The sequence below is a fragment of the Oryctolagus cuniculus genome, chromosome 7 (assembly GCF_964237555.1).
Source record: "Oryctolagus cuniculus chromosome 7, mOryCun1.1, whole genome shotgun sequence".
Lineage (NCBI taxonomy): Eukaryota > Metazoa > Chordata > Mammalia > Lagomorpha > Leporidae > Oryctolagus > Oryctolagus cuniculus.
Window position 1 is genome coordinate 54,716,840 of NC_091438.1, and position 23,344 is coordinate 54,740,183.

Here is a 23,344-nt window from a genome sequence, read left to right on the forward strand (position 1 = left end):
CCGCCACCTGTGGCTTTGCTCCTCCACGGTTTCAGCTACCCTTGGGTTCCTGTGCTCTGAAAATGTTAATTGGAAAATTCCAAAACTAAACGACTCTTTAAGGTTTAAATCGTGCTCTGTTGTGAGAGGAGTGATGAAACCTCGCACGGTCCCCTCCGGTCCACCCAGTGGGTGCATCACCCCTCTGACCAGGGCATCCAGTACACAGCTACCCACGGGTTAGCTGCTCAGTAATGCAGCTCACCAGGTAACTGTCATGGCATCAGTACCTCAGTGCACTGCTATAACTGACCTATTTTATTACTGTTGTTGTTACTCTCTTTGTGTGTCTCGTTCATCAATTAAACTTTATCACATGTATGTGAGTAAGGGAGAAAACACTACATAAACAGTTCAGTGCCATCTGTGTTTTCAGACATTTACTAAGGTCCCTAGACTGCAGCCCCCTCAGATAAAGGGGGACCAACTATCATATTTTTCTCCTTGGCCATGGCCCTCTGTTGGTTACACGTAGCATCCCTAAAGTGCTCCAGTATCTTGATGTAAAAATCCATTTGGTAAAACTAATTCCACAGCATCTAAAATGCCAATCAAAGTGATGGCATTATTTCCACCACCCATGATAACTAAGTCAGTGCATCTCATGACAAGTACTGTTTTAAGCACTTCACATGTGTTAGATCTTCCCCAGAAAGACACCATGTGTGTGGTCTTAGCAGGGTCCCCACAGTAGAGGCTAGGAACCCAAGGCACAAGGCCACTTGGCTGTTTGCCCGAGGTGACACAGGTTGCTGGGGCAGGAATTGGGTTAGCGCGAGTCACTCCTGCTACAGAGCCCACAGAGACTCCCTGCTCCACGCTGTCTGCGGGGGAAAGCCTCCCCTCTGCCGCATCCAAAGAACCACTTACTAAGAAGATAACGTAAGGGGAGTGAGTGAGAACTGCCAGTTCTCATCACTCTGTGTCCTAGGGACGCCTCTGGCCTAGCGTTCCCGGTAAGCCCCCACGGGGACTGGCCGGGCTCGGCGGCGCACCTTGGGGGTCATGCCGTGGGTGATGCAGAAGGCCAGGTGCTGCAGGATGCTCTCCATGCTGTGGTAGTGCTGCTGCCGGGTGGTGCGCAGGTACTTCTGCAGAGCCCTGGCCATGGAGGGGAAGATGGCCTGCGCGGCCTCCCTGGGGTCCATCACCTCCCCCGGCGCTTTCTGCTGCTCCTCGGCCTGCAGACGCTGGATGTGGATGAAGGCCTCTTCCACGGCGACCACCAGCCTGGAAGACCACGCAGTACAGTCATCAAGACGCTGCCCGCCACCGGGTGAGAGCTGGAAGGTGCCGCCTACCGGGCCGCAGACCCGCCTGCCACCTCCGCCCCCAGGGCCTGCCTGCGCTCACCGCTCCCGGCCTGGGCTGTCCTTGAGGCCCAGGCAATGGCAGACAGTAACCTGCGCGAAGGGCCTCGGGAGGAAGGAACCCCGAGGCCAGGAGAGGACTGCTCCCAACGCTGCCACTAAGGAGCTTGGGAAACGCACTGCAGCCCTCTGGTGTCTCTGTGGTGAAAGGTCTGAGGCCCCAGACGCTGTGCACACACGGAGAGGGGGCGTGCGCACACGGAGGCTGTGAGGACCCCAGGCTGCGCCCCCTGCGTCCAGCCACGTCCCAGCGTCCTGCGCACACACGGAGAGGGGGCGTGGGCACGCGGAGGCTGTGAGGACCCCAGGCTGCGCCCCCTGCGTCCAGCCACGTCCCAGCATCCTGCGCACACACGGAGAGGGGGCGTGCGCACACGGAGGCTGTGAGGACCCCGGGCTGCGCCCCCTGCGTCCAGCCAGTCCCAGTGTCCTGTTGAAGAGCGAGGGAGAGCAGCAGCGCTCAGGATGGGAACCACCTCTGTCTCCCTCGGCTCACAGCAGGCTCGTCTGAAAGCTCACGCAGGGCAGGCATCCAGCCTAGCAAATGAGAGGCCGGTTAAGACGCCCGTGTCCATGTGGGAGTGCCTGCGTGTGATTCCTGGCTCTGGCTCTTGACTCCGGCTTCCCACCAACGTGGATCCCAGGAGGCAGGGGTGATGGCTCAAGTACTTGGGTTCCTGCCACCCAGGTGAGAGACCTGGATTGAGTTTCTGACTCCCGATTCACTCTCCCTCCTCCCCCACTGAGGACATCTGGGGAGTGAACCAGCCAATGGGAGCTCTTTGTCTCTCTGCACATCTCAAATAAGTAATTTTTTTTTTTTATTTATTTGACAGATAGAGTTAGATAGTGAGAGAGAGAGAGAGACAGAGAGAAAGGTCTTCCTTCCGTTGGTTCACCCCCAAATGGCTGATACGGTGAAGCCAGGTGAAGCCAGGAGTCTGAAATGCCAACTGGGTCTCCCATGTGGATGCAGGGGCCCAAGCACTTGGGCCATTTTCTGCTGCTTTCCCAGGTGCATTAGCAGGGGGCTGGACTGGAAATGGATCAGCCAGGACTCAAACCGGCACTCACATGGGATGCCAGTGCTGCCGTCGAAGGCTGAGCCCTTTCGTCACCTCATCTTCATAACCTTTGCAGGTGGGGCCAGAACTGCCGACCTTTGTCTGTACAGCCTTCCCAGCAACACCAGAGCGAAGTACACACCCCAGGCTCAGGCAGGTCCCATCTGTACATGGACACTTCATTCTCGCGGTAAAAAGAGCAAAGCCAGCCTCCAGCAAGAGGGCACGAACCTCGCTCTCCGCTTCTTCACCCGCCGCTCGTGTTCAGCCTCTTCGTAGTACAGCTCGTTGTGGCTCGAGTCCCGGCGCCGGGCAGCTGCGGCGATCATGGCTCGTGACTGGCCAGTGGCATTGTTGCTGGGGCCTTTGGAGAAAGGACGGTGGAACAAGAATGGTTTTAATCCTAAGGGGCTGGGATGCCAAGCAGACAACGACAACACGGTGCCCCTCGCCTGGCTAAAGCACACACACCATTCCTAGACCTAACTTCCCAGGGTGGGGCATGGAGTCCCCCGGCTTTGCATTCACTGTGGCCAGGGCACGGACAGGAGCAGGGACATCTAACTGCCTGATGCCAACCTGACTGGCAGAAATGGAAAAGAACGCAGAAGGGCTGAAGAGACACGGGGCAGGGCACACGCGGGCAGGGAGTATCAGCAGCGTGTGTGAAGACAGCACTCACCGTCTGTCACACAGAGTTGCAGTTTGGCCATCTGGGCAGCTGGACGTCCCATTTCAGCCCCAAGACAATGAGAGCAGATTAGAGAGATAGGAGAACAGGGACAGAGAGAAAGAGTCACACTGGTCACACACGGGATGCCAAGCCGTGGGGTGGCACAGCAGCCACAGCTGCCACGAGAAACGGCCTGAGTATTCACGCACATGCAGCAGCCCTGTCTCATTCGGGGCACCTCAGCTCTTCAGTGGGCTAAGGCAGCTTTGCAGCTTTCTTAGGGGGGGCGCACTGGGCTGTGACTTGGTTCCACCAGTGGGGATCTCTGCTAAGCTCCCAAGTCACAGGAGAATTCCACCAACCCTGCGGGATTCACCAGGGAGGGCGCCCTGCACCTGGGCAGACAAGGCCGGGGAGGACGGGGGCCGCCACGGTAGACTGACCCCGTGCATAAATCACCCAACCTGCTGACAACATGATCCATTTCGAGGGTTTGCACAGTTCTTGCCCGACCCAGGCTGCCCAGCGAGAAGTGACACGGTGTCCTGTGTCTTACACTTAATCACCTGATAGCCTGAAACACCACCCGGACATCCCCAGCCTGCCCGCTGGCCTCCTGCCACCCTCTCCGCCCCAGCTCGGCCAGGGCTGAGAAAGGCCCATGAGTGCCTCACCAGATCCAGAACTACTGAGATGGCCAGTCCTGATGGATTGGCAGAGCTCTGGGAGTCTCCGGTGATTTGTCCAAATTTTGAAAAAGCAGCCCTCTCCCGAGAGCTTTCAATACAAGGTGTTCCCACAAGGAGGTGGGAAACACACACCACTGTTGTTTCCAATCATTCAATCCCTAAATGAATGAAACTTCCCATATATGTAAACTGCCAATCAATGTTCCTCTGAAGATATGTTTGTACCAGGGAGGGAGGGAGGAGGAAGGGAAAGGAAGAGAGGTAGGAGGAAGGGAGGGAGGGGGAGAGAGAGGGGGAGGAAGATAGCCTGACTGTCCTGTAGAGAGAAGGCCCCAGCAGGCAAGCACAGAAGGGAAGCAGAAGCACACACAGCGTGAAGTCCACCCCTGATGCCGTGCAACTGTGCCCACTCCGCCCAAGCTTGACAGCGTTTCAAGGCACGCACCATCCACGTTGTAGACTTTCAGGCCGGCCATGTGCTTGGCCGCTCGGAACTTGGAGGCCGTCAGGAGGTTCGGGTTGTAGATGGTGAAATCTTTGTAGTAATTTTCCAGCACCACCAAAGCCGCTCGCTGGATGCTGGGAAGAGAAGTGCAAAGTCAGTGCCAAGGCGTTTCATTCAATCAGTGTGGCTAGAATGGAAAAACTGCCTTCCTGAACCCGAGCAGGATGGCCTCCTGGCAGGGGCTGGCGGCTTCCAGCACACCCCCTGTCCCCAGGAAGGGAATTTAAATGTGAGGTCCTGTTGCCCACCGTCTCGACGGCCTCTCCCACTGGTCACAGAACCCCAGAGCCAACAGTCGAAAGAGGAAGAAGTTCCACCTGGCTTCGATTACTCAGAACTTGTCCTGTGCTTCCTCAGTTTCCCAAAGAGGGAACTGAGGACCCCCAGGAGAGCAAGACCTACTGGAGGTTCAGTGTTTGGTCCCCCGAGTTGCTCGCCAGACGCTGCCAGTATTTCCATCTTGCTGTTTAGAGCCTCTTGTTAGACTGCTAAACAGCTCAGTTGAGAGGGCTTAAGGACAATGGATGGAGCACCAGGACAAGTGGAGCACCAGACGGGTGGAGCATCACGACGGGGCTGCCGATGCTTCCCGGATGACCACACAGCATTCCTAGGCTCCCAGAGACACTCGAGCGCCACTAGGCACCAAGCCGAGGCAGCCCCTGGCTGACCAGCTGGAGGTTTTGTCAACCAAGACCCCAGCCGCTCCTGAGGCTCTGCTCTAAGAGTTTGACCTACAGTCTACAAATGACCTACAAGTCTGTCAGCCACGCCCCCACCCCGACAGTCATGGCAAGGCTTTCTAAGTTACATCCCGAGCAGCGTCTCAGTGATCTGCGCTCGGTGGCTACTGAACGCCGTCCCAGCCAGGGACAGGTCCACCCAGGGAAACGTGCTGAGACCACGCTTGCAGGAGTCCAAACTCCGCCACCGCAACCGAGTGCCTCGGCTGTTCGCTCCCTGCTCTTCAGGTACCGCAGTCTGCCAAGCCCTGGGAACACGAGATGGGAGTAATTTCCCCTTGGCCTGGCATGTGGAACGGAAGCTATGTGACCGTGAGCTGCTTGTCCCCTGGCACGGGTGGGGCTCAGAAGCACTGGGAAGAGCTGCCAAGCGCCTAGGACAGCGTGGGGAGCAGGAGCCGCTTCCCTGGGGGCGGAGGGGCCCTTGTGCTGAGCGGGGGTCCTTACGGATCTCTGTGCAGAGCTCCCTCCCCGTGCTCCGGAGACTTGACCCTGGATCCCAGCTCCCCCTCGCCCCTCTGCATGTGGCTGCTCGGGACGGGGGCAGCTGCTGCTTCACCTCCTGGTATTCCACCCCGCTCTCCCTGACTCACACTCGCTCTGTGGTAGGTGCGCCCACACCGCCTACCACCAGCTCACGTGCATCGGTTGCGCACACACACACCCCGCAGTTTAGACTCTTTCATCCCTGGCTCCTGTACGCACCCAAACATCTTGCGATACCTGGAGGCTGGCAAAATGTATGTCCCTGATGGGAATTCAAAAATCAGAAGGTGGGGCTGGCGGTGCGGAGCAGCTAGTTAAGCCCCTACCTGCAACGCCGGCATCCCATATGGGCGCTGGTTCGAGTCCCGGCTGCTGCACTTCCAATCCAGCTCCCTGCTATGGCCTGGGAAAGCAGTGGAAGATGGCCCAAGTGCTTGGGCCCCTGCCACCCATGTAAGGCTCCTGGCTTTGGCCTGGCCCAACCCTGGCTGTGGTAGCCATTTGGGGAGTGAAGCAGAAGATGGGAGATCTCTCTCTCTCTCTGCTTTACCTTCTCTCTCTCTCTAACTCTGCCTTTCGAATAAAAATATATACATGTTGAAAAAAACCCAAAGATAATTTTCAGAGGTCCACCCAGGGCCCCTCTCCAGAGCAAAACGCTGTCGTGGTTGTTGGGTTTTGCTGTTGTGCTCAGCCAGGCCGCGGGGACGAGCCTAGGGCGAGCGAGGGCCCCCGCTGCCTGCGGAAGTCACTTCTGCCTGCAGCAGGCCCAGCAGGGCCCACAGCTCCCAACCTTCCAAGACAGGGCCGGCCCTGGAGGCCACCGTCCAAACTGGGCCAAGGCTAAACCCACCTGAGAGTCCTAGGGGCCACCCGGGGATGCCTGGGGGTAGGGCATCACACAGGCGCTCCCGACGAGATGGGCCGTGCCGGTGGGCGGGGTCCTCCTCTTCCGTGGGCACTGTCACCTCGGCACAGGCTCAGGGGCAGCAGAGCCAGTGTGGGCCAGGCCAGCCTCCCAAGCTGACACCCGAGGCTGGGCCTGCAGGGTGACAGGTTCGCTGGACACAGCGTACCCAGCAAACTCAGCGAGTGAGGATTGCCAGAGAGCTTAAGGGGACCTGTGACCAGTGTGGCCCACGTGAAAACCAGGGGTTGTGATCTGGATGAAAACCCAGCAAGTCCTTCCCCCCCTCCGCCCCACCAGACTCAGCCGCGCTGAGGACTCAGGACGAGGAGGCCGTGCAGCATGTGTCACACAGGGACACGGGGACACGGCCCCCGGGGCCACACAGTCCGCGGGCCCGAGGCTGTCAGGTTTTCTCCCTGACCTTCGGCGGTGGCCCAGCACAGCCCGCAAGGCCAGGACGCAGGCAGCACCGACCCCTGAGCCAATGTCAGGGCTCACGACTCCTCCCGTTTCTGACCTTCTGTACCTTCCAAAGAGGGGACAGGCACACAGGGCCACAGCAGCGCTGATTTCTTCCAGGCGTGGTTTTTCCCCTAACTCTCCCATCCCGGCAGCTCTACCCCTCAAACCACCACTGCCACCACGTGACTTGTGACATCCTGCAGGGGGTCCAGCACACTAAACCTCGCTCATGGGCAAGTCTTCACCTTTGATTTTGCCACACATGCATAATACCTGTGGCCTGCGTGGATCCATTCAGGCTATCCCCAGGGGGCTAGGATTCCGAGCAAGTATTTCACAAATGCACGGGATTTCCCAGGCCAGAAGAGCCTCAGAGATGAACAAATGCAAACCCTTCAGTGAATCCCAATCTACATCAGACAAACACGAACCACCAGAAACTCACAGCAAGACAGTGATCTCTGAGCTCCAGTAATACCGCAGGCCAATACACCGGCCAACATCACCACCCAGGGGAATGCCCCTTCCCGGAGCACAGGTTTGTAGAAGTGGCACAGAGAGATATCCCTAATTATAACAGAAATGCATTCAAGATCTGCATATAAAAACATACTTGTAGCTACTGGCACTGTGGCACAGGTTAACATGCTGCCGGGAATGCCTGCGATGGAGTCCCACCTCTGTTCTGATCCAGCTCCCTACTAATGCACCTGGGAAAGCAGCAGATGGCCCAAGTGCTTGGGCCCCTGACACCCACGTGGGAGACCCAGAGTTTCTAGTTATTGGCTGTGGCTATTGCAGCCGTTTGGGGAGGGAACCAGTGGACGGAAGATCTGTCTCTCTCTCTCTCTCTGCCTTTCAATTAAAAATAGATAAACTTTTAGAAATCCATGATTACACCAAGCCCGGAAATCTATATTAAACCATACAGAAAGTGGAACATGCAGGCTCAGAAGCAGCTGCTGTCACCAATGGGAAAGGAACCTTCTCAACTGTGCACAGGCCTGAGCTGGTCCAAACTTGAACTTACAAGGACAGGGCAGCAGTGGAGCAGCACAAGAAGCCCAGAGATCCGGATCCGCCAGCCGCGCTGTCCTGTTCAACTCTCTGCTGACCCAGTGGCCTTACAGGACAAAGAGGGTGGAATGTGAAAGGCTGCCGCCTTTGTGTCTATTCAACCACAAACACATCTGCGGTGTCCCTGCCGCCTGGTATCCGGCTGCCATGGCAACAGAGCGGGGGACTCACCCTTGCACTTGTGTTGCCTAAACAGAGTGGGGAGAAGCACTTGGAAACACGGTGCAAGTTTGAGCTCCTGAAAATCTGAAAGACGTGTTTTTGAAAGGTAAATTCTGAAGGAAAAACAGAAGCCAAAAAAAAAAAAAAAGGCTTAACAAGTCTACACCTCCCACCGCCACCCCTCTGCCCTGTGCCTGGGAGGAAGCAAGCATGGCAGAACTGGGGCAGGCTCGGGTCCCAGCCACGACTCCTGGCTCTTCCCATTCGCCCTTGATTTTGAACCCAGTCTTCATTTCTGTCGACCTCAGACTGCGCACTTAGAGGTTGGCAACGACAACACATGCTGCACCACGGCAAGCAGGCTCCAACACTCACTAGATAGAAGGTGTTACCCAGAGGCTACCAACAGGGTGGCAGCAAGCCCGGGGGAGGGAGGGAGGCAGAAATTCTAGGGCCAGCTCTAAGAGCCAAGGGTACCAGGTGCTGGCTGAGGTTGGCTTCACCTTGAGGCCGTTGTCTCATGAGCTTAATTATTAATGGAGACAATTCTGAGTTCTATGTCTTTCCAAGACTTCAAAGTGAGTGGGGCAGTTAGGACGGGACAAATAGGAGACTTAGGAGTCTACCTTCCACTTTCCGGCTCCTTAAGGAGTTGCCCGCCTGGCTTAGGTTTGTTCTGAACATTAAGTAAGACAAGGCATTCTTAGAGACTAAGTTTTGTTTATTTGAAAGGCAGAGTAACAGAGACAGAGGGAAGAGACAGAGAGAGAGAGAGAGAATATCTTGTATCTGTTGGTTCACTCCACAGATGACCACAATGGCTGTGGCTAGTCCAGGATGAAGCCAGGGGCCCAGAGCTCTATCTGAGTCTTACACAAAGGTGGCAGGGGCCCAAGAAGCAGAGCAGCCAGGACTTGAACCGTCGCTCTGAAATGGGATATCAGCATCGCAAACTGTGACGTAACCCGCTGTGCCACGACACTGGCCCCCACTCCCATATACTAATTCTTATTATAGCACCTTAAGCCACTGGGGGGAACCATTTTTCTGCCAAGGGACATGTGGATATTTATAACATCATTCATGGGCCATACAAAATGATCAACTAAAAAATTAGCCAGTTACAGAGTGAGTGAATTTTGAGTCCTGCCCGTGGTTTCCTTGGCAGCGTCAGCCCAAACGACTGCAGGCCTTCCGGGGCCCGGGGGCCGGGCGTTCCCCACCCCTGCCCTATGTATGCTCCAGCCTCTGCTTCACAAGAAAGCTGCCTCTTTTATGGTACTAACAGATCCTCTCTTTAAGTTCTACCCTTGGTCTACCCCCACTTCCTGTGATCCAGGTCCTTCTCTCCTGTGGAAGTCCATCACACGCTTGGAGGAAATGACTGTGGCCATTTATTTCCCTTTTAACTCCCTTCCTTTGGGGAGCAGGACAACAAGACCTAGAAAAACACGTGCTCCTGTACACACAACACACGCACACATGCACACCCACATCCACACATGGACTCACATACGTGTGCATACACACGTGCGCGCATGCACACACACACACACACACACAAGGTCTCCTATGTCCTGTTCACCCACTTTCCCCTGGACTTGACTATGGCCTCATGATTTCTGAGATCAAACCGGTACACGTAATTCAAGTCAGAAACTAACACTGGGCTTTTGGGCTCTGCCAGGTCAATGCCCTCACATCTCACAGCCTCCAACTTCCCCCAAAGCTGAGTGCCAGGATGAGGCCAGGCCAGGTGCGCCAGCCCCTTGTCAAGCTTCAGCTGTTTCTTTTCAAATGTTACTTTGACCCCTTAAGCTCCGTCAACAAACAAACAGCTTTCTTCACGTGTGGAAAACGTGGACGTACTTCTTAGGTGCCTACAGCCATGCCAGGTCGTTATTCTGATTACCTAGGAATGTGCTGACGAAGTGCTGAACAGTTTTCTCATCACAGAGGAACATCTGTAAAGACCTCCTTCCAGGGTATGCGTTCATGGCCTTTTGGGCCAGCTGTGGTTGCTGATGTTCAGAGAAACCCGAATAACCAGCCTCTTTAACTCCATCACAGCAATTATGAATTATGAGCACCTGCTCAGTGCCAAGGGCTGAGATACGGATGGGAACCAGACCTTCAAAGGGATACACTCAACCCATGGCAATAAACACCCAGACAGGAAGTGCCATCAGGGGACGCAGAGACAGCACGTGAGCATGGGGGAGGAGGGGGAAGGTGCTTCCCGCTGGAGATCACACACAGAGGAGGCAAAGCTGAGCTCTGAGTTAAGCCTTCACAGACGACAGCCGGTCACACCATGAGAACAATGGGCTGCAAAGCCCCAGGCAGAGCCAGGCAGAGGAAGCAGCATGGGCAGACGGGCCACTGCTAAAACCACGTCCCCCCAAACATCACAGAAATCCGTGGTACCGAGCAGTGCCTCCCCAAACCTGGATCTGCCCAGAGGCTCCGAATGTGGTCTCTGTGGATGTGACAATTAGTTAAGCTAAAGTTACAGGGACACCCAGGGACACTTCACCAGAAGTGAAGGAGAAGCAAAGAAGAACTTCCCGGGGCTGGTGCTAAGGCATAGCAGGTAAAGCTGCCGCCTGCAGTGCCAGCATCCCATATGGGCACTGGTTCAAGTCCCGGCTGCTCCACTTCCAATCCAGCTCTCTGCTGTGGCCTGGGAAAGCAGTGGAGGAATGGCCGGAGTCCTTGGGCCCCTGCACCTGCGTGGGAGACCTGGAAGAAGCTCCTGACTCCTGGCTTCAGATCAGCTCAGCTCTGGCCATTGCAACCAATTGGGGAGTGAACCAGCGGGTGGAAGACCTCTCTTTCTCTCTCTCTCTCTCTGACTTCTCTCTCTGTGTAACTCTTTCAAATAAATAGATCTTTAAAAAAAAAAAAAAAGAAGAAGAAGAACTTCCCTAGGTCCCTGAGATCCCTTGGCCCTGCCAAGATCTAGGTTTGGAGCTGCTGAGAAAATCATTTTAAGCCGCCCAGCTTGGGGCACTGCATTAGGGAAACACATGCATGTGCATGGAGAGGAAGGAGGATGCAGGCAGCCACGGGGCGAGCTGAGGTCACTGGTTCCTGACGTTGGAGGAGCCCAAGGGAGGGAGGAGATGGGGGCAGAGAGAGGAGGGGGCGCAGGGCAGGGATGACCCCAAGGGCTTCATCACAAAGGCTGTGCGAACACCAAGGCCATCCCATCCCCTGCTCTTTAGGGTGTGCCTGCCTGGGTGGCTGCATTTGAGGCCCACACTTTGGTCTTCGGGAAGACTCTTGAACGTAGAACCTACAATGAGAGCTTTTTGTGACAGCTCTCACCCAGGACAAGACAGCTGATGGCCCCATTTACCAGCTGCAGGAGTCGGATCTACAGCTGGGAAAGCAGCAGGAGACAATGGTCCAAGTGCTTGGAGCCCTGCCACCCGCGTGGGAGACCTGGATGGAGTTCTAGGTTCTTGGCTTCGGCCTGGCACAGATCTGGCTTACTGTGGACATCTGGGGGATAAACAAGCAGATGGAAGATTTCTCTCTGCACGCCCCTACTCTCACCTTTCAAATAAATAAATCTTTAAAATAAATAAAAAATAAATAAAACAAATAAATCTTTAAAAAAGGGGGGCAGGATTTACACAGACACGTAAATGCTTCACTGCTTTGCAGACTTGGGGCTCACTGACTTCATTCTGACAGGACCACGCGTGGCAGTATTCACACAGGCCCCAGAATGCGCTACTTGCAGCCGTCACTCCTGCCGACAACCACCTGGACGTAAGCACAGGTGGGTTTGTATCTCCTGCTCTTCTGCCTTTTAACCAGAGGGTTTATCTTACAGCTGCACTGGGATGTCAGCCCACACAGGTGCCACACAGATGACAGCCAGCAATCACCCTGGAACCTGAGGAGGATGAGGAGGGGTAGGTCCAGAATCAACTCGTGCTGGCAGGCAGGCTGGTTTCTGTGGACTTGAGATTTGAAGCTGCCCACCTGATGGGAAATACATCCGTGGCTCTGCCTGCAGGAAGGTCCTTCTCCTGAGTACCTGGATTCTCAGGTGCCCTGGCCCTTCAGATGCACAGCAGCAGGAACAAATCAGTACGTGCAAGCTAGCAAGTGACCCTGGCCTTGCTTGGAATGTATCCGGCCATGAGGGGCCTCACAGGGTCCTGCAGCAAAAGGTGAGTGAGCAGGTGCAAGGCTGGTTATTGAATCCCCATACTCCATGATGAACAGGGTTCAGGCCCCACAGACTGCACCCCCCCAAGTGCAGTCTCGGGGACACCAAGCTCTTACGCTGGCCTTTCATGAAAGGCAAGTCTGGAAAATACCCTCTGTGGTAATCCAAATAAAACCATGCCCACAGCCTGCCCTCAAGGCCACTGCTCTCTACACCCACAGGGAGAAGACCGAACTAGGAGTTGCTCAAAGCTTGCACCAATATCTGCTTCTCTGGGTTGCAGAAAGCAAACAAGGCCAGACTAACACAGGTGTGCATCCTCCTGGCATCACACAGATCCAAGGGAGAGTTCTGAGCGTGGTGACAACATGACAGACCCACCGTCTGAGCAGCCATTCAGTCACGGTGGACCCCTCTGGCTCCTCCTCACCGCACAGAGATGCTGCCAGACCTTCTCCACTGGGTGCCAGTGGGCCACTTCCCGTAGGGCGCCCAGGCCTGCCCTGCCAGTCCACCTGGAGACCTCGCGGCTCTGCCTGCAGCCCCCACCTTACCACCACCTCCCTCCCTGCACAGCCCCACCTCCAGCACACCTGTCCCGCCTGGGCTGGGAACCAGCTTCCCCAGGGCCCGGCATGACTATGCTGAATCACAACAAGATAAACAGCAGGGACACAGGATCAAAGACAGCGCCGGCTTGGGTGCTTTCAGAAGTCTACAGACACACCTGGGATGCTCAACCGGTCTCCTACCCCATCTCTCCTTCCTCCTTATCAGGACTCTGCTTTGGGAAAACTATGGGAGCACAGATGAAAAGTCTGGACTCGGAGGGCAGTGGGCCTGCCCGCCAAGATCTCTGATGGCACAGACAGGGCCAGGCCAGACCCTGAGCAGGCTGGGTGGCAGCTTTGCAAGGACAGGGCCAGGGGGCACCAGTGCATTTGCCTTCCTACGTGTCAGAACCCCAGCCCAGCCTGCAGCACCACGGCCTTCAGGAAGCACGACCCACCCTCAGCTGCCCATGGTGGCCCCTGCCCACCTGGCCTGCGCCAGCTCCTCCTCCAGGGCGGTGCTGTGTGAGGGGTGAGTCCTGAGACCTCAGTGCCAGGCTTGTGGGCAGACGCCATGTGAGGCAGGCCAACCCAGCTGTGGCTGCTGCCAGTAGGCAGCTGAACAAACACAGGGCTTCAGTGTGGGGCACCTTACACTCCCATTAAAGCCACTCTTAACAGGCACCACAGCACCAAACCACAAACGGCAGCTCCCTTCCTGCCTTCCAAGTTCTCCCGCAGCCCACGGGGGCGGGGCAGCACCCTCACACTCCCCTTTTAAGCTCCTATTCATGTATCTCTCATGCTTTCCTTGGGGAGTGGGGGATGAGGACTGGCAAAATATCCTTATTGAAAAGTAGCTACCCATGTGAAAAACACACATTTCTAAAAATGACACTGTGTATGAAATCACAACCCTAACAACGGGAGCCATAACCTCTGATGGTCAAGTTCAAAACACTCCAACGTCCCACCAATGGCTCTGGGGCTCACAGACCGTTGGGGCTGGACTAGAACTCGGGAGAACAGCCGAGTCTGGCTCAGCGGGGTCATCGCCAGCCTGGAGCTTACCAGACCCAGAACCACTGGCAGATTTCAAGATTTCTGGATATATCCCAGAATCACTACAATTTAACTCTCCCTAGGAGACTCTTCCTCCCCCATCTTTCAGCTACAAAACCCAAGTCCCAGGGAGAAAGCAAGGCCCTGCGCTGGAGGCAGTTACTCTGCAGCATCAGGACCACTGTGCTTACTGCCCCCATGCTGCCCTGGCCTTTGGGATCCAGAATGACCAGTGTGCACCGCATTCCCGCCCTAGCTCAGGAAAGCACACGCCTGGGTATGTGTATTTCTCACCGTCTTGGAGATCAAGGTCCTGGCCCCTCTGCTTCCTGGTGAGGGCCCTCCCCTTTCTAAGGCTACACATGGCTAATCCTATGGTATTGGGGTCCCGCTCCATGATGTCATGTGACCTCAATTACTTCCCTGGAGGTCTCATTTCTCCAGACACAGACACACTGGGTGCTAGCAGCTCAACACCGACATCCAAGCCCTAACGGTTCCTATTCAACACAAAAACATGACAATCACACACACTCATGAACCTCCACCATTTGAAAAGCAAACGATCTAGCAATCATATCTTCTAAAGCACCATGGTACTGGTCTCAGCAAGCAGAACTTTGACAGACAGGTTCATGGTCAATGCTGATTTTTAAGATATTCTTAGTCTCAATGGATGAAGCATACTTAAAAACCCAAATGGCTAAACCCTACCGGCTAAGTTAGATGCAGAGAGCTTCAGCAATGCCAGTCTCCCACAGCACAGATCTTCATGAACACAAAGGCCTCCCAGAGGGCTGGGAGATGAGTCTGCTTTTGTGGGCTCTTTCTCTCTCCTTGCTGATGACTCTCAGCTATCACTTTGCACTGATGTTCACACACCTCCTTAAGGCAAAAACTGTCCCTTCTGAACTTTTTAAGGTACAGGAATCAGTCATTAAATCTGTAAGAATGAACAGACTCTGGGAATGGGAGCCTGTGACACTGAACTAAGCCTCTGGTGCTCCTTAAATCTGGCCTAGGGCTGTGGTTTGTTGTAACCAGGAGAACACAGAATGCAAAAGTCAGCTATCTCACCCACGTGAGTGCTACCCACAGGGTCCACTGGGAGGACCAGCAGAACAACTTCCCAGCTGAGCCCAACCCATGTTGCAGAACTGTGGTATTAATAACACAGTTGCTGTTTTACACAAGTCAGCCTTTGGGGTAGTTGTTAATATAGCAATAGATAAAGAAGTCTTCCTTGAGATATGTGAAGTATAGAAGGTTAAGAAGGTCTGTCCTAGAGCTTACACTGTGGCATAGTGGCTAAAGCCACCACCTGCAGCGCCAGCATCCCATATGGGCACTGGTTTCAGTCCTAGCTGCTCCACTTCCAATGCAGCTTCCTGTTAATTTACCTGGGGAAGTAGCAGAAGATGGCCCAAGAAATGGTCTCCTGGACCCACGTGAGAGATCTGGATGAAGCTCCTGGCTCCTGGCTTTGGCCTGACCCAGCTCTAGCTGTTGCAGCCATCTGGGAAGTGAACCAGGATACGGAAACTCTCTCTTTCTCTCTCTCTCTAACTCTTTCAAATAAATAAAATAAAACCTTTTTAAAAGGTCTGATCACATGCTCACACCCGCTGCAGTGGCTATAATGACAGCTTGGGCCATCATTGTGGCATAGCATGTTAAGCTTTTGCCTGTGATTCCGGCATCCCACACGGGCACTGGGTCAAGATCCAGCTGGCTCCACTTCTGATCGAGCTCCCTGTTAATGGCCTGGGAAAGCAGTAGAAGATGGCCCAAGTCCTTGGGCCCCTGCATCCATGTGGGAGACCTGGAAGAAGCTCCTGGATCCTGGCTTTGGCAGGGCCCAGCCCTAGCCATTGCAGCCATTTGGAGAGTGAGCCAGCGGATGGAAGACCTCTCTCTCTCTGTCTCTTTCTCTGTCTTTCCTCCTCTCAGTGTAACTCTGCCTTTCAAATACATTTAAAAAAAAAAAAACTTAAAAAAAAAAAAAAAAAGGACCAGGCTTTGTTTGTCAACTGAGTGAATACAGAACTAGCAGAGCTAAGGAATGGACCACAGCATGTCAGCCAGCTGTCTCTGACAATCCCCTTCATTCTCTCCATTTGGGCCCAGGAGCCATGAGTTACACGACATATGATAACGTACATGCTATGGTTTGGGGATGGTCTGAGTGTGTTCCCCAGGGCGTCATGTGCTGGAAGCTTGGTCCCCAGTGTGACGATGCTGAATGGTGGTTTTAAGAGGTGAGCAGGACACGGGGAACACTGCCCTCAGACGAGATTACAAGAGTTCTCTACAGGCTCCTGGTTCCCCTCACCAAGGTGGGTTGTCACAGCGCAAGGGGGCCCCATGGGCTTGGCCCTTCCCACACACGGTCAGTTCCCTTTTTGCGTCTCTGTCATGTCACCACAGCCACAGCCCAACAGATGTCGATGCTATAGTCCTGAATCTCCTAAGCTAGGAGCTAACTGAATTGTTTTTTTCATAAATGCCCATCTTCAGGCATTTTGTGATGCAACAGAAAGTCAGACTAAACCATTACACAAACCTAGCTGGGACGCATTCTGGCACCAGGTAAGCACTCAAAAACTGCTCACAAGTTTGCTCACGTGTCCTTCAGGTGACGTGAGCTGGAGCCCATCTACTCAGAGGCAGAACAGTGAATGGTTAAAATCATTCTGGAATGAGAACCCCTGGATTCAAATCCTGAGTGTGACAATTACAAACTGTGCCTCAGTTTCCCCACCTGAAAACAAAGGTTGGAGGAGCACCAACCTCCCAGGATTGCAGGATCGCTGTGAAGATTGAGTTGTAGGTTAAAAGCTGAGACGGTACCTGGCGCACAGTCAGGACCATGTAATTGTTCACTGTTGATGTTTTCTTTGTGTTGATCTGCCTCTCATATTCGATCAGTTACACTAGTGCCTGGTTCTAATATACACTACTTTCCTTTAAAAATTTCAAAACTGAGGCCGGCGCTGCGGCTCACTAGGCTAATCCTCCGTCTGCGGCGCCGGCACACTGGGTTCTAGTCCCAGTTGGGGCGCCGGATTCTGTCCCGGTTGCTCCTCTTCCAGTCCAGCTCTCTGCTGTGGCCCGGGAAGGCAGTGGAGGATGGCCCAAGTCCTTGGGCCCTGCACCCCATAGGAGACCAGGAGAAGCACCTGGCTCCTGGCTTCGGATCAGCGCGGTGCACCGGTCGCAGTGCGTCGGCCGCAGTGGCCATTTGGGGGGTTAACCAATGGAAAAGGAAGACCTTTCTCTCTGTCTCTCTCTCTCACTGTCCACTCTGCCTGTCAAAAAAAAAAAAAAAAAATTCAAAACTCAGAAAGTTTTAATTAAATGTCATTTTTAGTCTCTTTTCTATTTGTTTCTTGCTAAATACTGTCCAAAAAACACATCTAAGTTGCTAGTGAATGTGTGAAAAAGCCAGCAACTAATTGTGAGCACTAGGCCAAGAAGAGTGGCCAGTAGGGTTGCACGCAGAATGGTGACCACCTGTGCCGAGACCCACGCAGGTGCTGGCTCCTTTTGACCTCTGCTAGGTCCCTTAACCTGTGCCTCAGGCCATCACCTATAAGAGAGCGCCCCCTCCCCGATCCACCCTATCCCCTAAAGGTCTGCAGGCTACAGTAAATGAGGCCAAACATATAAAAGCCTTTGCAACTCCTAAGGCACTGGGCACAGGTTAGAAAGTACCTGATCTATTCATGGTATTTCAGATTCTATGAAATAACCCCCGTTTCTAAAAGTTCTCAAATAAGCCCCAAACTGTAGTCCTGCCAACAAGCAGAGCCCCAGCAGGTGCCTCTGATGGATGCTAACAAGCAGCCCGTTTCCTTTGAGAATCTAAAGAGTAGACATTCTTTTGACAACTTCCATTTATAGCTCAGTTGACTCAATAAAACCATCTTTGAATTGCTCTGCACCTGAGCCCACAGGCCGTGCCCAGTGAAGGCTCTGCACAAAGGGAGGGCAGGTGGCCTGCACCAACTATTCCCATGTCCCACATTCACTCTGTCTGTCCCCAAGTCCCCTCCCTCCTGTCCCCACACTTCACAGCAGGCTTCAGAAGTTGTATTTCTGGCTCAGTGGCTCTTCTAGCCACCGCCGAGTTTAGACCAGATTTACCGGAGAATCGGCAGGTGACCGAGTTACACGAGGGAAGAGGTCAACCCCACTCCAGCTCCAGCCCCCTCATTCTGGCTGCCACGGGACTCCCCGCCCTGCTCGCGATGACAGAAGTCTCCACTCCCCCAGCCCCGCTTCCACCTGCTAACCCAGGTCTCCATGGGAGGGACACAGGGGTCCTAAAGCACAGGCAAGGAAGGAGAAGCACAGAGGAAGACGCTGGGGACCGCCTCCAACGTCTCTCTCCTAGGACGGCTGACCCTTGCCACCCTGCAGGTGTCCCTGGGCAGCTGGGGTGACCGGCTGGGCAGTGGCTGGTCACAGAGGGAGGAGGTGGAGCGGTGTGCAGCCATGCAGTATGCCAGTCTGGCTCTTCCCAGTGGCTCTGCCCCGCCCTGCCCCGCCTAGCTATGCAGTGAGATGCCCCAGCTGTTCTTCCTTGAGCTTCTTCTGATTGCATCACCAGGCTACTTTCCTGGGCTGTTCGGTGTTCCTCCCCCTCCCCATCTACTGTGAAGATCAACCAGCCTTAGGGGAAGGCAGTCCCCCCACCCCAGACCACCTAAGGTGAAGAGACACCCTTCCCTCTCCCCCCAACCCCTACCTGCCCTCATGGGACTCAGAACCAGGCCCGAGGGCCCAAACCCAAAACCGCAGCAGGCCTCACTCCAGCAGTGTCTTGGCTACTACGTTTCAGAGTCCCAGATATCACTCATCTCCAGCGGGACCACAGCCTGATTCTCTGCACAGCTACAGCTCGCACCATTGCCTTTACTGCTGCCACTGTCAGAATTCAGTCCCTGCCCTCCGGAGCCCCCAGCACCCACACCCATGCTTCAGCCACCGCCCACTGCAGAGCGCTGCCCTGGCCTCTCTCCAAGAGACTGAGAGTTCACGGGCTCTGAAACAGAACTTTGCAGGCAGCCTGGGCCCTGCTCATGGCAGGGGTGTTATGCGTGTCTGCTGGTCGTCCCCCCAGCAGTGACACACCCGGGAAGCACTATCAGAGCCTAACACACAGAGGTGACTCACTCACCTCCATAGGCCTACTGCCCTTGGTGAAACACGCAAAATACCAGATTCTGATGGACAGAGCATGCAAATCAGACACTGACTCCCCTCCGAGGCCTGGGGGTCATCTTGAGCACTAAGTCACCTGGGCCTCAGGTGGCAGGTCTGAGGCAGAGGAAGGAGCGAGGGAGCCAGCCGGCACGGCGATGCTCTGGCAGAGTGACCTGGCTCCCAACCTGGGCTGGCCCACCTTCCTGGACCCCAGCCCAACTATGACAAAGGCAATTGTCCCGATACCCACAAAGGTGCCCTTGCCAATCTTGACTGCACCGCCGGCTACAATGCCACGGCAGTAGTAACTACCACTAGCTCAGTGCTTAGCTGTGCCAAGTAGGCTGCACACACGAGCACAGGCTGCCCAAGCAGTGGGCAAGGACTCTGAGGTCACACATCCTGGGTTACGCATCCCTGCAGGGACCATCTGAGTGCCACCTGTGTGCCAGCTCTGTGCCAGGCACTGGGGATGCCTGAGGGACTAAGACACAGCCCCTGTTCTCATGAAGTTCACAGGTCGTGGAAGAAAACAGATGGAAAAATAGGCCACAGAATATGAAATGGAGATCCCATGATGAGCGTATTAACCTAGCCCAGCCTCAGACGGCCAAGTGAGTCCTAAACAAGGCTAGCCACGTGACTTCGTGCAAATGGCTTATAATGACATCCCAATTGATTTCTAACATTTTTTCATGCATATCTTTAAAAAATAGTGCACCCTTACTATCTGGAGTCCCTGACCTGCACTTGATGCTTTCCTGGAAGATCACTAGGGTCACAGTTATCATTTACTGCAAAACCCAGGGTACCTCTGGGAGTGGGGGAAGGGGGAGGGATGATTCACAATTCCATTAGGACAATGGGGAAAATCAGATGGACCATGCTGGGCAAAGGATGGTCTCCTTAGCCATCACCCCCAGGCCAACTTCAGGGTCAAGAATGGCAGCAGCACCGTTCACAGCCTTCCTCTGTCATCTGCAGGAGCTGCCAACGACTCAGCCTGCAAAACCTCCAGCTGGGTAGCAGCCAGCAGCTGCCCTGGCCCATCCAGAAGTCCACAAAGGCAGTGCACACGGCGCTGCCTTACCACCGCCATGCAGCCCTGCACCCACTCAGCTCCTGCCAAACCCAGGGAAGACAACAGTCCCAGGCTGGCTGGGTCTCAGCTCCTGGCCTCCAGACCAGCGTCCTCCAGCAAGGTGCAGGCCCCCTTACCTCAGGTGGCCCAGGCTGTAGAAGCGGGACTCGCCATCGGTGGAGCGGACCACCTGCAGCGTGAACATGGGCTGCAGCTGCCGCAGCTCCAGCAGGACGATGGCCAGGTAGTGGATGAAGAGGAGGGCGTCCACGAGGGACACTGCGTATTGCACGATGCCCTGGTAGTTGCGGTCCCGCGAGTCCAGGATGCGGACCCCGTAAAACAGCCAATAGGAAACCACGAACAGGAAGATGAGGACCAGCAGAAGGGCACGGAACACAAACACCCGGGGCACGTCGGCCCTCTGTCTGCGGAAGAAGAGCGCCCAGGTCCCGATGAGCAGAATGAGCAGTTTGAACGCCATGGAGATGAAGAGCCCCTCGCAGATGGTGCCACAAGGCTCCAGCTCCTCCCGCCACAGGATCGGGGGCAGCAGGATGAAGGCGATGGGCGTGAGGAACACCAGGAGTCCCAAGACCGAGGCCACCGTGAGGCCCAGGTAGCGCTGGCAGTCCAGCCCCACGCTGTCCTCCATGTCCTTGCTGATCCTGGCGATGTCCTCCTGGGAGATGCTGTGCTCTGAGGTGCCTGTGATGGCCGTGGTGGTCTCTCCCCAGTTGTCATCCTGGGGGCAGGGGGAAGAACACCATGAGCATGCTGTCCCTGGTGAAGACACAGAGCACCCAGCCCTGTCTGCAGAGAAAACGGAAGCTTGGGGCTGGTGCTGTGGCACAGCAGGTTAATCCACTGCCTGCACGGCTGGCAGCCCATGTGGGTGCCGGTCCAAGTCCCAACTGCCGATGCAGCTCCCTGTGCCTGGGAAAGCAGCAGGAGTGACCTAAGTGCTTGGGCCCCTGTACCCACATGGGAGACCCGGAAGAAGCTCCATTAATGTGCCTGGGCAAGCAGCAGAAGACAGCCCAAGCGCTTGGGCCCCTGCACACACATGGGAGACTCTGAAAAAGCTCTTGGTTCCTGGCTTCAGATAAGCCCAGCTCTCAGTGTTGCGGCCATTTCGGGAGTGAACCAGTGGACAGATGATATCTCTGTCTCCCTATCTCTCTGTAATTCAGCCTTTCAAATAAATAAAACAAATCTTTAGAAAAAAAATAGAAGCCTACTAGAAATTTTTTTAACTACAACAATTTTCAGTGAAATGCTTTTTTTTTTAACATAAGCTGCATGGAATTTTTTTAAAAAGATTTATTTATTTTATTTGAAATACAAAGTTACAGAAAGAGAAGAAGAGACAACAGAGAGAAACAGATCTTCCGTCTACTGGTTCACTCCCCAAATGGCCACAACATCCAGGGCTGGGCCAGGCTGAAGCCAGGAGCTTCTTCTGGGTCTCCCACATGGGTGCAGGGGCCCAAGGACTTGGGCCATCTTCTACTGCTTTCCCAGGCCACAGCAGAGAGCTGGATTGAAAGTGGAGCAGGTGGGACTTGAACTGGCACCCATATGGGATGCCGGCACTGCAGGTGGTGGCTTTACCTGCTACACCATAGCACTGGCTCCTGAAATGTTTGTAAATGTATTATAACCTGTCCTTTTTGTATGCTAGGGTGTTTCCTAAGTATACCACTGAGTCTCATTCTGTGTTGAACCCCTGAGAGGCTCGGAGGGACACTGCACTAGAGTCTGGTACAAGGCGAACCTTGAAAGCTCATCTGTGAAGGAAACCCTGGTGCATCCTTCCCAATCCTTGCTGCATGACTCTGGCTGACAAAGTCCTCCTCCCTCTCCTCCCCCACCCCACGGTATGGGAGTGGGAAGTGCAATACTGATGATCTAAAGAGCTCTGAAGAACACAGGGCACACCAAAAGCCACACTTCATATTTACTCTCACCTGCATCCAGCGCACGCCTTGTTCAAAACCTTCTGTGTGACGCTCGCAAGACCCACCTGATGAGTATCATCACTGCATTGCTTACCGCTCATGCAGACTGAAGCCACGGATCTCTACACCCAGCATGGCTCCACAATTCCTTGTGATACATACATTTTCAGGACAAGGTTAACATCCCGGGCAAGGGAATAACCAGGAGTATTGGAATGGGCCATTTTACTTTCTTACTTTGTCTCTCTTTTTAAACTTCTGGGTTCTTGGGGCAATTAGTTTATTTCTAAAGAAAATTATTATGATTTTAAATGATTTGACTACTTCACTGGCAACTATGATTCCATCCCAAAGCAACCACACAGGAGGAAGAAGACACTGGAAAGCCAAAAGTGCTCCCAGGAGACTCTGCCTTAGAGATTCTTGTATGTGGAGGCCCCCACTGTGGCACAGTACCAGTTCCAGTCCCAGCTGTTCTACTTCCAGTCCAGCTCCCTGCTAATGCGCCTGGGAAAGCAGTGGGACACGGCCCAACTGCTTGGGCAGATGGAGTTCCAGGCTCCTGGTTTTGGACTGACAGAGCCCTGGCTATTCTGGCCATTTGGGGAGTAAATTAACAGAAGGAAGATCCCTCTCCCTCTCTTTCTCTCTCTGTGGCTCTGCCTTTCAAATAAATAAATAAATCTTTATTTAAAAAATTTTAAAAAGAGATTCTTGTGTATGATTAAACTCAGGGGGAAAAACAGTCATATGTAGTAGTTAGGCTAAGTGAAATTAGGACATCAACTTAGAAAAATCTAGTTTAAGTTAATAGCCAAGTTGGCTAAACAAGACATTTCTCATAATCAAATCAAGGAATGACCAAAAAAACTGCATGATTTGTGAAGTGATACTGATGCTGTAGGGCTTGGCCTATGAACAAACAGCCCTTCAACTTGCAGAGGTAGCAGTGTCCCTTGCCACGAGAGAAATCAATATTTAAGACAACAGCTAAAAGAAGCTGGAGCCCGAGGCATCGCTGGCAGACATGCACACTTGGCACAGCACCTCTGGAAGGTGCGCATAAATTCAAACACTTCACTGCATGGCCCCGCAGCTCCACTCCCAGGTTTTAC

General features: G+C 54.2%; 1 protein-coding gene across 2 annotated transcripts in view; it reads right to left on the reverse strand.

Annotated features, from left to right (window-relative positions):
* The window catches only part of VANGL1 (VANGL planar cell polarity protein 1), a 48,876-nt gene that overhangs the window by 5,847 nt on the left and 19,685 nt on the right, over positions 1 to 23,344 (reverse strand). For both annotated transcript variants that reach the window (XM_002715738.5, XM_051856129.2), the window contains exons 4-7: positions 20,406 to 21,013; positions 4,281 to 4,414; positions 2,705 to 2,837; positions 1,035 to 1,269 (exon numbers count right to left, since the gene is read on the reverse strand). In XM_002715738.5, coding sequence (XP_002715784.1) covers positions 1,035 to 1,269; positions 2,705 to 2,837; positions 4,281 to 4,414; positions 20,406 to 21,013 — 1,110 coding nt within the window. The remainder of the gene's footprint in view (positions 1 to 1,034; positions 1,270 to 2,704; positions 2,838 to 4,280; positions 4,415 to 20,405; positions 21,014 to 23,344) is intronic.